Source organism: Elephantulus edwardii, unplaced genomic scaffold (assembly GCF_000299155.1).
Source record: "Elephantulus edwardii isolate Elephantulus edwardi_28Jun2011 unplaced genomic scaffold, EleEdw1.0 scaffold00044, whole genome shotgun sequence".
Classification (NCBI taxonomy): domain Eukaryota; kingdom Metazoa; phylum Chordata; class Mammalia; order Macroscelidea; family Macroscelididae; genus Elephantulus; species Elephantulus edwardii.
In genome coordinates, this window is record NW_006399794.1 from 11,225,695 (window position 1) to 11,238,406 (window position 12,712).

At 36.3% G+C, this 12,712-nt stretch overlaps 1 protein-coding gene across 1 annotated transcript; it reads right to left on the reverse strand.

Moving 5' to 3' along the window:
* Window positions 1–4,368: 4,368 nt before the first annotated feature.
* LOC102847563 (olfactory receptor 52E1-like) lies at window positions 4,369–5,304 on the reverse strand. The gene has a single exon (XM_006885676.1). It carries the CDS (start codon window positions 5,302–5,304, stop codon window positions 4,369–4,371), a length of 936 nt encoding a protein of 311 aa, XP_006885738.1.
* Window positions 5,305–12,712: the final 7,408 nt, after the last annotated feature.

Sequence of the window (12,712 nt, forward strand, 5' to 3'; positions counted from 1 at the left end):
GACAGCATTTAGCATGACCTGACGTGTCTATAATAAATAACTAACACATATCATGAAGATCAAATGAATAAAACCACACAATAAAAAGCTTGAAATCTATCGGATTATCAAAATGATGATTGACTTCACAAATATCACTTTTTAATTAAAGTCCTTACCTAAATAATTTTGCCAGTGGTGCTCAATTGTAGTTCACTGTAAGAATCATCCAGGCTCCTTAAAGTATGACCATTACTATTTCAGTTTTAACGTTTTGCATTCTACTTTTGACATTTATTTTAATTTTTTTAAATTTTATACTGGTTCAGAAAGTTCCTATACATTGTTTCTCACATTTCTTAATACTTAACACAATAGCTGTGAAAATTACCACAGGAAACTACATAAAACCAAATAAAAATAACATATTTTAAGTATATCCATAAAGAAAGGATACTGCTACAAAATATTTATTGTTTTATCAAAAACAGACTTTTTAACACCACAGGTAGATACCAGACAACTGTAGGTTCAGAAAATTTAATAACTTTAGGATAAAATTGTGTAGCAAAAAATTAATCATCATGAATAAGGGTGAAGTAAAAAAATTTCAATGTAATGAAATTCCAAAGATATGAATGTTTATATTTTAGTACAATGATATTGCCAATTTTAAAAAAAGATGTTGATGTTTAAATACTTGAGAAACAAGCGCATATATTCAAGAAGAAATTTGTTGTTGTTGTTATGATTGTTGTTGTTAGGAGCCTTAGAATTGAGTATGACTCATAGTGATCCTATGAACAAAAGATCTGATTAATACAAACTAGGAAAGGATTGGCCTTCCTCTTCTGAAATAATAGGCCTTGGAAAACCCTATAAACAATAGAGCACACTTAGACTATTAGATATATACCACTGGAGTCTGAGCCTTCATATTGGAAAACACACAAAAAAATTAGGAGGAATAGGTCCAAACAGCCGCTAATAATTAGACCATGGAATGTATGAAATATGAATGTCATAAAATTGGACATGGTTAAAAGTTAAATGGAACACATAAATACTGGCATATGGTTCAAATCTACTAGTTAGGAGAAGGATGGGCACTCTGCTCCTTTGGGATTAACTGACTCTGAAAATCCCATGGAGATCTGGGTCAGTTCCAACTCGATGGTGCACAACACAATCACAACAAGCATTAGTGAGTTGAGATGGATTAGCATTGGCCCCTTTTAATAAAACGGTCATGTGATCTACTGTACCAGGTGTAGTAGTAAGGGTTTATTGTTCAAAACAGCTTTCCTAGCCAGTGAGTTTGACCTATGTGGATGAACAGGAATATGTGAATAAGATGTGTTAGCCTATGCACAAGGGGAGTGGCTAATTTCACCAACCCATAAGGGGATTTACTAGACTTTCCATTAAATTGAGCAAATCCAGCAGCACAGTTTGAGAATCTGACCACCAACAAAGAAGAAGCATGTTCTTAAGGGCCAGAGAGTCTCATATCAGTCAGTCTAGGTCCTAAAGGAGTAGTAGTCATAGCAACCTCAATGGAGAACCAGAGACTTGATAAGAGATGGAGCAGACCTTGGGACTGCTATGCCATTCAACCAGAACTAAGAGTCTTTTGCCTAAATTTGTTGGAGGAGGATAACTATAATTGTCAGGACTGAGAGATTTATAGTACTGCCCTGAAGGTGAAAGAAAGCCTCAAGTAAAGAGTTGAACAGAAGATTTCAAAGGTGAACTAGTGATGACAAAGCAAAATATTATAATGAAATGTTCCTTGGCATTTCTCTAGGTGAAGGAACTGAAGAACAAACTCAAGGATTTTATAGGTAAAATCTTGAATGACCCAGGAAGCATGAAAGGAAGATTTAAGGAATACATGGAAAAACTGTAGCAAAAAGAATTGACAAACATAGAACCATTTAAGGAAGTACTGTATAATCAAGAACCAGTGGTAATAAAAGGAAAAGCTCAAGCTGCTCTGAAGGAATTGGCAAAACATAAGGCTTCAGGAATTGATAGAATACCAATTGACATATTTCAACAAACTGATGCAGCCCTGAATGTGCTCACAAGATTGTATCAATAAATCTGTAGGACAGCTATCTAGTTAACTGACTGAAAGAGACCCACATTTATTTCCATCCCCCAAAAGTGATCCAACAGAATGTGGAAATTATCAAACAATATCACTAATATCATATGCAAGCAATATTTTGCTAGAGATTACTTTTTAAAGCAGCTAGACGAGTACATTAGCAGACAACTGCCAGATTCAAGTTGGGGTTAGAAGTGGTCATGACACTAGGGTTTTCATTGCTGATGTCAGATGGATTCTTGGCTGAAAGCAAAGAAGACAGATTCTAACAGATTCTTGAAAAATATTTTTCATTTCTAAAGCCTCTGAAGTAAATCTCCTTTGTTGATTATATGCAAAAAAGCTTTATATTACTGATTTAACTTATTTATTTTATTTCGTTTCATCAAGTGCCTCCTTTACTATCTAAATGACTAAGATTTTTCTGTGGGTAGGGAATTAGTCTAACACATATCTTATATGTAGATATATAGAACTATAAACTATGTATTATTGAAGACACAAGTGAAAAATTATTAAATAAGACACATCCTTTAAGCTGTATCATTGAATATGTGCATTTTCACAACAGACGGTCAGGGAAGGCACTTTTGCCTGCAGTTACTAAATGATATTTTGCAGGAAGCTTGGACAAATCTAATATTTTATATTTTAATAAATTAAATATTTTAGGTATTTTAGGGTTATTTTTAAATATATATATAGTATTATGGAAGATCCAGAAAGAGAATTCTATATGCAGTTCTGTCTTAAGAGTCACCTGAATATATATTCATTCACAGCTTCTATTGTTGTTAGTTCTAACCCATTGTGATCTTATATGTGTTGCTGTGGTTGTGTAACATTGAGCCAGAACCAGTGAATAGCTGATGCTACAACGTGTTTTCAGAGGCAGTTAATTCCAAGGTAGGAAACTGCCCATTCTTTTCCCTTGGAGTAGCTGATGGCCTCCAACCACGTGCCTTTGGGATTGCAGTGCAACTTTTTTACTACAGGCCACCAGAGCCCCTTGATCTTATATATACAGAATAAAATTCTACCCTTTGCTGCAGTTATGATCATTTGTTTCTATTGTTGTAGCTATTAAAAGTTCACAGAAGTCTTATAAGAAATATGTTTAAAATGATGTGTTTTTCTTCTCATGATTTTGCAAATGCATTTTTAATTTAACAAATTTCTACTTATTATACCAATGATGTCAAGCAGAACTAGAAAACATGGAGTGGCCCTACATGGATTTAGAAGCCCATTTGCAAACAAGCACATGTGCAACAGAAAAAAAAATACACAAAAGCAATTGAATAATGCTTAAATTGGAACATCATTGATAATTTCAATATCATAGTGTAACCCCGCTACGGTATAGCAGAAAAAAAAAATGAGAGACTGAATGTTTTCTTGAGAAAGGTTTCTGAAAGTCAGAATACATAAATACAATTCCATCAAATATACAAATAAAGACATCTTTATCGCTAGAAAGACCATTCTAAACAAAGGAGCAAACAAAAAAACTTCATAAAATTGGTTGTTGTTGTGTTGAAATTGCCTCTTACCTGACCCCAGCGTGTAAATTGCAGGGGAGGAGATTGTCCATCTTTCTCTTGGAGTCACTGGTGAATTAAACCACTAGAGAAGTGTTCCCTTTAGGTAGCATTGCAACTCCCACTGCATATTTACTAAATTAGCAAGTTAATATGATCATAAGATTGATCCACGTGGAAAATACAAAACTTTCTCATGTGATTATCATGATTTCAGAGTAGCTATGAATTTAGATATTAACATAATAAAGTAAAGATTGATTTTGTTTTTAAATAAGAAATCCAGGAGTATTGAAGATGGTGCAATGTTTATTTCATGACCAGTACTTGTCAAGGTGACCTACTTTTTTTAAGTGCAATATGTACTTACTTTATAGGGCTTTTCCTATTGCTTTGTTTCACTTTGTTTTGGTTTAAACTAAACCAGTTATAGAATATGATGTGTTCAGTCACAAGAGAGACAATTTAAACGTTGATTTTATTTTTTACATGAGATTTATATTAATACTATACAATGAGAAAGTATTAAACACTTCCATTCCAGCTATTGATATATGTTTTACTTTGTAGTCCTCAGTTTGCGAAAACAGTTTCAGAGCCTAAAAATTTGGCATTGCACACTTTCTTCTGAGACAGTCCGAGTTGTCTTCCAAATGCTTTCCTTCCATTTGAAAATGGAGAGTCAGTACTACTGTATTATTGTATTTTACATTTTATAAATTCAAAAGTTATGTTTCATTTCTTTGAAAATATTTTCAATACCCGTTCTCTAATCTGTTTAGTTCTAACACCATAAATTACAGGGTTGAGAGCAGGCGGAATGACCACATAAAAATTGGCAAGAAGGATATGTATGTAACGTGGTATATTTTTGCCAAACCTATGGGTCATAAACGAAAAAAATGCAGGTGTGTAAAAAGCCAGCATGACACACACATGAGAACCACAGGTGCTGAGTGCTTTGAGCCGGGCATCCTGGGAAGGCAATCGAAAAACAGCAAGAAGGATCTGGACATAGGATATGACAATGGCTATGATGTCAAACACCAAGACAGAAACGGCACATAAACCATAGATGATGTTGATCTTGATGCTGGCACAGGACAGGCGGGCAATGCCCATGTGCTCACAGTAAGTATGAGGGATAATTTGGTGTCCACAGAATGGCAACCTAAGGATGAGCACTACAAAGGGAACTGCAATGGCCAAGGGCCTCAGGAGGATGATCAAAGCTAAGATTGATACTACCTTGTTTGTAAGCACCAATGTGTAGCGGAGAGGGTTGCAGATGGCCACGTAGCGATCATAAGCCATGGCCACAAGGACAGCTGATTCCATGCCAGTGTACAGGTGGATGAAAAACATCTGAATGAGGCAGCCTTCAAATACTATTTCTCTTAGGTTGAACCAGAAGATGCCAAGCATCTTGGGGATGGTGGATGTCGATAGTCCCAGATCAATAGATGACAGAATGGCTAAGAAGTAGAACATGGGCTGATGGAGGCTACTCTCAGTCTGAATCACGAAGAGTATGCAGATATTTCCAATGACAGCAGTCAGGTACACAGCACAGAAAGGGAAGCCAATCCATACGTGTACATTTTCTAGGCCAGGTACACCCATTAGGTAGAAAGAATAGGGATGAAATAAAGTAATATTAAATGGGGCCATTCTTTTGAGATTTTGTTTTTATCTCAAAGTGTTTTTTATCTCAAAAGCATAGACCAAGTATTCTCATCAATTCGGAAGCCTTTGTTTAGGGAATAATATTAAAGAAAGAAATTAGTGAAAAGTCAACCACATTCTACCTATATCATTTTAGAAGACTGAAAGTACATAAAATTTCCTTATAATATGAAAATATTTTCAAACATGTCATTTTATCAATTCTATTTAGTTTGACACTTTAATTCAACAAATATTGATGATCTACACATATGTGCCCATTTCTGTGTCAAGACTGATATAAGAGATCACTCAGAGTATGTTTACTTTACCGAGTATGGAAGCTAAAGTTCTGTGGCTGGAGTAGTTGTAGAAATCAGTGATTTCAATTAATGGGAGAATATATCATACTGAATCATTATCCAGCCACTTTACGTATAAAGTTATATGCTTAAATACATATTGTTATTAATATCAAGGATTTATGACTACATACTTTATGGACGAATATTTAGAACAGAGAGTAAACACGTTGACAGTCAATCTAATTCTATATAAGCCACATATCTGAACTAAATGTATACAATGAAATTGTCCAGGAAACTAGAAATTAAGCAAGTGAGACTTTTCTGGGATGATTTTACATCAACATATACCCACTCTATTCATACCATAATTATTATCTGATAGTGGTTTTCCTATCACTTTTTTCTTGCTGAAGCAGATACCAGTTATTTACTCTGTCTTATCAAGGAAGGTTCATTGAACTTCACCTCAGGATGATCCTCTGGTTACAACTCTGCAGATAATGGATTGTTCTCATTTTTTTATTTCTGCCTTGATAATAGGCAAATAGAACCTTCTCATTTTTAAAGTGTCCTCCTGCTGATGTCCAAGGAAACAAAGAAAAAGTTACACATCTGTACAAACATTAATGTCCAAGTTTATCGAAGAACAGAAAATGGTCATATGTTATTGTTGGATGCCATCAAGTATATTAAGGCTCATAGCCTCCCTAGGAACAGATCTGAACTTTGCCCTATCCTGTACCATCCATATCATCACTGATATGCTCAAAACCATCGTTACAGATATATGTCAATCCATCTTTTGAGGGGCTTTCAGATAGTGAATTAATTTAAACATCTCACTCTTCAACTCTCAATCTATACTGTAATTTGCTAAGCATCTTAAACATACTTTAATAAGAGTGTGGGACAGATAGATATTATTACAAAACATCTATATGTCTTGGCACTAAGAAGTATATGTTAGAAAGACTAACTACAAAATTTAAGAGAATTGCCAAACAGCACAGGGACTACAACATACAAAATTAGCTCCCTATCTTCTAAAATGCCTAACAGAACTAGAAGGATTTGCACAAAAGGCCTCAAGTGAGCTTGCTACTATTATTAGGCAAAGACAAAGAGTTAAATTGAGATAATAGAAGCATAATTCTGAAAACAATGAAGACAATTTCTTGCTATAAGCAAAAAAGAACACATATAAGGGAGATGGCATTTTAATTGGGGAATGTGGAGAAAAATTTAAGCGGGAATGTTGTCACTGGATTTCTTCTCTATGACTTAAGTTTATTTAACAGAGGTTGAAGGAGGGTGGGAAAACCCCAATAACTAGCTGCTGTTGAATTAACTTGGATACATAATGACCCTACCTTGTCAGAGGAGAAGTGCATTCCACAGAGTTCCCATGACTGAATTTTTAGTGTGATGGCTTTGTGGGGTTTTCCCTCAAAAGTTTTCACTCTAGAGAGTATGGTTACATTTCCAAAAAGCTGCCTGCCTAACCTAATAAAACTCAGAATGTTGGCTTGGCTTTGGTATCATAGATTATTATCTTTACTTCAAAGTCACTTCTGTGTGACTTACATATGTTGCTTAGAAGCCAACATAGTAGGGAATCAGGCCATGTAGAGACCACATCTTTAGAATCAAACACTTGGAATTGGGAACAAATGATGTTATTCATAGGTCATAAATCTCAAGTCCTTCACCTATGAAACACAACTAAAATACCCATATTGCAAGATCATTTTAAAGTATACTGGGCTTGAGACAGATCATTACAAAATGACGATAACCATAACAAGTTGAAGTATTGCTTACAATCTCTCTCTCATTACTGCAAAATTGGAATACACTCATAGATGGCTTTCTAATGATGAGATTGTCCAATTTTGTGCTATTAGTTGCTGATATATTTGAACCACCAGAGAAGTGCAGTCTTTGAGTTAGCAGTGCAACTCCCTTAATGTTATATTGGACCATCAGAGTTCCTTGGTGCTTAGAGAGACTGAGTAAGATGGGTTCAATAATGTATACTGCACTGAAACAGAGGAGGGAGAAAACTGTTTAAAAGAGATATATAACTAGGTATTTCTGTCATCACAGGAGACTAGAGCGAGGGCTACATGGTGGAGGGGACCTGGGGGAGGGTTTGTAAAACAATGAAAGAATCTTTTACTTTTCCATAATTTTTGGACTCATATACTTATAACTTGTTAGTCAAATTTGTGTCTTCTAGGTTGCAACACCCCCATGATACATCTTCAAGGATATGAACATGTACGGCCAAGCACAATCAATAAGAGTGCATCTAAATTCCAAAATCAATCCCCATAATAGTCTATGTGTTTCCTACTGCCAAAGGGGCCCTTTAGAGTAGTGAGAGAAGATCTTCACCATGAAACCCACAGCGTCCCTTTTCAGCAGGAAGTAGCTAAGAGAATACGCCATCCCCTTTTCCTTATGACTCAGGGTGAAGTCTCTCTCAGGGAGGAGTGATAGGGAATGGCAAAGGACACACCGACAAAGAAGATTAATCAGAACTGGCTTTGACAAGCACTGTGGCATTTGGACAAGAACAAACTGGGAGGAGGGTAGAGAGAATAGTGCAACAATGAATGAATGGAAACCCAAAATCTCTGTAAATGTTTATGAAAATTAATAAAATATAGAAAAAAATATAAAAAAAGAAATAATATGGTAAAATAATAACTTTCTGTACAATCCTTAAAACATTTATAATCCCTAGCTACCCCTTATTTTTATAAAAAATAGAGTATGTTGCAGTAAGTTTATAAAACTTTTTTAAAAAAGAATCTTATCTTTAGACATTTTCACAGACATTGGCATAAACTTTGGGTAATGGCACCATTCCAAAATTATTAGAAATGTCTTCTGGTTGAGGAACCATAGTCAATAGTTTGCTCATATTTTGCTAGATTGTTATGAATAAAGAGTATGTCATGGATAATTTAAGATAAATTCTGCCAGAGGCTCAGGTTGGGAATCACTTATTCAATTTCAATTTTTTAAAAAAGAATACAATTAAGAGATAAAGGATAACAAATGGGGAACACTAACAACATGTGAGTACTATTATCTAGGTCAGAGATCTAGAATGCAGATGAGGGCAATTTACATTTGCAGAACACAGAGGGTTTTCCTTTTTCTTTTTCATGGTTTTTAACTGTGTAAGAATGAAGACAGGCAGTAAAAGATTTGCAAAGTTTATAAAAAGATTACGTCAACACATTGACATCCAGCTCTCTTTTTCTTCTCTGGCAACAGTTTTCTACCTCCACTTCTCTTGTCACCTAACACTGTCTTCCTTGTGTTCAGTTGGCTACAGATAAGAAAGCATGCTCCTAGAGCTTTATGCTGAGTGAACTAATGCAATCTCATAGGGACAAATACTGCCTATGACCATTAAAAGTAGAAGGAACTAGTAAGACATGTATGGAACTCAAGGTTGAGAGGGAGCGGAGGGGTGAGGACAGGTAGGGATGAAACCACAGGGCTGCACATTTGAGGGGAAGCAAATGAGAAGGATCTGGGTGAAAAGACAAGGTCATGATGGGCAAGGTCCAATGGTGATTAATTTTATAAAGCACAATGCATGAGAATCATTGTGTGAAACACAATGTGAATGAAGAATAGTGTGCAAAACAAGGTATACAAACCTTTTAAGCATACCATTTTTTTTAAGAAGAAATCATGCTTCTATAACCTGACTTACCAGCCAGCACACCCAGAAGATAGCAAGTTTCCCCCTGCTTTCTTCTGTATTCTATTTGTTTAAGCAGCTGGCTCTTAGAGTACTGTAGCCACAGTCTCTAGAGGGAAACCTGCATGGACTGGAACTCCCTCTGGGTAGTTGGAGGTGACAAAACTCTGAGATTTAAAATCTCACCTTTTCCGGTGAGATTAAATAGCAACAGAAATAGACAGTCCATGTCCTGATAATGCATTCAGAAATCAAAACTGATAACATATCCCTTAGATGAGCATATTTCCAAGGTGGGGGAAAAAAAACTAAAACCAAACAATCCTTTTTTGCCTTTAAAAGTTACAGAAGCTTTAATTTTTTTCCTCCATTAGGTCATTTCCATAAATTGGGTCTAAGTTCATTATCTTGTCCACCTGATAGTGGTAAAACTGATCATAATATTGCATCATGATGACTTAATATTTGACATGAATGAATAAAAACCCAATCTTTCTATAAACTTTCATTAAATTCACAAAATAATTTTTTTAAATTACATGATTCCACTATCCTGATTATGACAAACTATTGGGGTTTGTTCCTCAGAGGGAAAGTTCTTCAGGGTTTTGTTTGATGACAGTCTGAAAAACCAACTCAGAGACAGAATAAATGATATTGCTGCTGCTTGTAGATGCTCTCAAGTTGACCAGGAACCATAGAAACCCTATGAACTGTGAACCCTATAAACTTACCTTCTCAGATAAGTGGGAGCCCATCACTAATCACTGTGTCAACCCATCTTTTTGTGGGTCTTTCACTATTTCTCTGAGCCTCCCTCCCCAAGAAATAGCCTCTTTTAACATGAACAAATTATGTGCGATGCTAGTGAATTCAACACAGATCACAGACATAGTTTAGACTCCCAAGTTACAGCAGCAAAGTGTTACTGTACCTAAATGCCTGGTGTTGGTTTCTCTTGTCTAACTAAAGATCTGAGCCAATATTTGTGTTCCATACCAATCCTGCAGCAAACCTGTCAGTCAAGAGACTAATGTACGCCTGATCCAGGAGAGCTAAGCAATGACTTAGGATGATAGAAAAAGAATTGATACTTTTGAGTTATGCTGGAGAAGAGTCTTGAACCATGGACCAACAGGAAATCAAATAGGTCTATTTTGGAGAGGGTGAAACCAAATTTCTCCTTGGAGGTTAGGATATTGAAGCTCCATCTCACATTCTTTAGGCCTATGCCAGGAGGAACTGCTCCTTCGTGAAGGATATCACGCTTTGAAGTGTGGAGGGACAATGCAGGAGAGGAACACCCCAGATGAGATGGATTGATACAGTAACTGGAGCAATGGGGATAGGTGTGTCAATGTCAATAAGACTGGCTCAGGACAACCCAGGCTTCAGAGCTGTTGTACATGGGGTCGCTATGAGTTGCAGGCTACTTGATGGCACACAACAACAAAAACAGAGGAATGTAGAGAATTAGTGAGATGATTTTCTTATGTTAAAAACGGAAAAAATTAAAGCTGGCATTAATTAATTCATTATAGTGTGCTGCTCCTGGTCTGAAGATGGCCTCGGCCACCCTCCGCTCAGCCATGCTGTCCTGCACGCTTCTCCGGGTCTCTATGAAGTGGAACTGCAAAATGGAGACGATATCTAGAATGTTATTCTGGATTGCTGTTTCTAGTTATTCTGTGGTTTCTAATGCTTGTATTTAGCATGCTCTCTGCTGCTGTGTATATGATATCTGTTCATAGAATGCAGAATGCTTTCCCTCCTGTCAATTGTTGGGAAGCGTTATTTGGATCTCTGTTTAGTGCATCTCCAAGTTTCTGAATCCCTAACTCTGTGTTTACAGGGGTTTACTGTGAAGTAACATCTCTTTTTCCATTTTAGTGAAAATTTCCTCACCAGTCCATCTATAGAGCACAATGACATAGAACCTTGTATTCCGTTTATTGCAGGTCAGTTGTGCCGTCAAGTGCTATTGAGGTGACTATGACTCATAGAGACTCCACGAACATATGAACTATGTCCTAAATGTGCCAGCTTCATAATTTCTGACTAATTTGAGCCCATTGGTGCAGTCACTGTACCAATTAATCTTGTTAAGGTTCTTCCTATCTTTCATCCACCTTTTACCTTTCTAAGCAATTTCATTTCCAAGAATTAGCCACTCCGAACAACAAGCCCAAAATGTGTGATAAAAAGTTATGTTATCATTGCTTCCAAGAAGCATTCTGGCTGCACTTTCTCCAAGATTTTTCTGTTTGTTAATTTGGCGGTCTATGGGATATTCAGTACTCTTCTCTATCACCACAGCTCAAAGGTATCAATTCTATTTCTGTGAGTTTTATTCCTTGTCCTGCTTTCAGATGCATAGTAAATGATTGAAAAGACCATGGCTAAAATTGAGCACACCTTAGTCTTCAAACTGACAGCTTCTCAGTAATTTTTAAAGGTCTCTGACGACAGACCTGCCCAGTACGATACATCTTCTGATTTCCTGACTAATGTTAATTGGGATCCAAGTGAGGAGAAATTGCTAACAATTTCCAGTTTTTATCCATTCTATCAGAATGTTACCTATCAGAAAAATTCTAAGAATTTTTGTTTTCTTGATGTTGAGAGATAATCCAGACTGAAGGCTATAGTCTTTGATCTTCTGCAGCAAGTCCTTCAAGTTCTCTTCACTGTGAGCAAGTAAAGTTGTGTCATCTGCATAATGCAAGTTGTTGATGAGTCTTCCTCCTATCCTGATACCACATTCTTCTTCAAAGAAACCAACTTCTCAAATAATTTGCTTAGCCTATATATTGAATAAGTATTGGCAAAAAATAAGGTCCCAGGAATTGATGGTATACCAATTGACATGTTTCAACTAACAGATGCTGCCCTAGATGTGCTCCTCAAGTTGTGTCAAGAATTCTGGAGGACAACCACTTGTTCAACCGACTGGAAGAGATGTGTATTTGTTCCCAATACAAAGAAAGGTGATCTGACAGTATGAAAAAAAGAAACAATATAATTGATATCACATGCAACCAAGATTCTGCTGAAGATTATCCAAAAACGACTGGAACAACACATCAACATAGAACTGCCAGAAGTGTAGGCTGAATTTAGAAGGGATCATGGTACTAGGGATATTATAACTAATATTAGACGGACCTTGGTAGAAAGCAGGGAGTACCAGAAGAAAGTCTATCTGTGTTTCATTGATTATGCAAAAGTGTTTGGCTGTGTGGATCATAGCAAACTGTGGATGACTCTGAAAAGAATGGGGATCCCAAAACACTTGATCGTGCTAATGCAAAACCTATACTTGGACCAGGAAGCAATTGTCAGAACAGAGCAAGGAAACACTGCATGGTTCAAAATTGGAAAG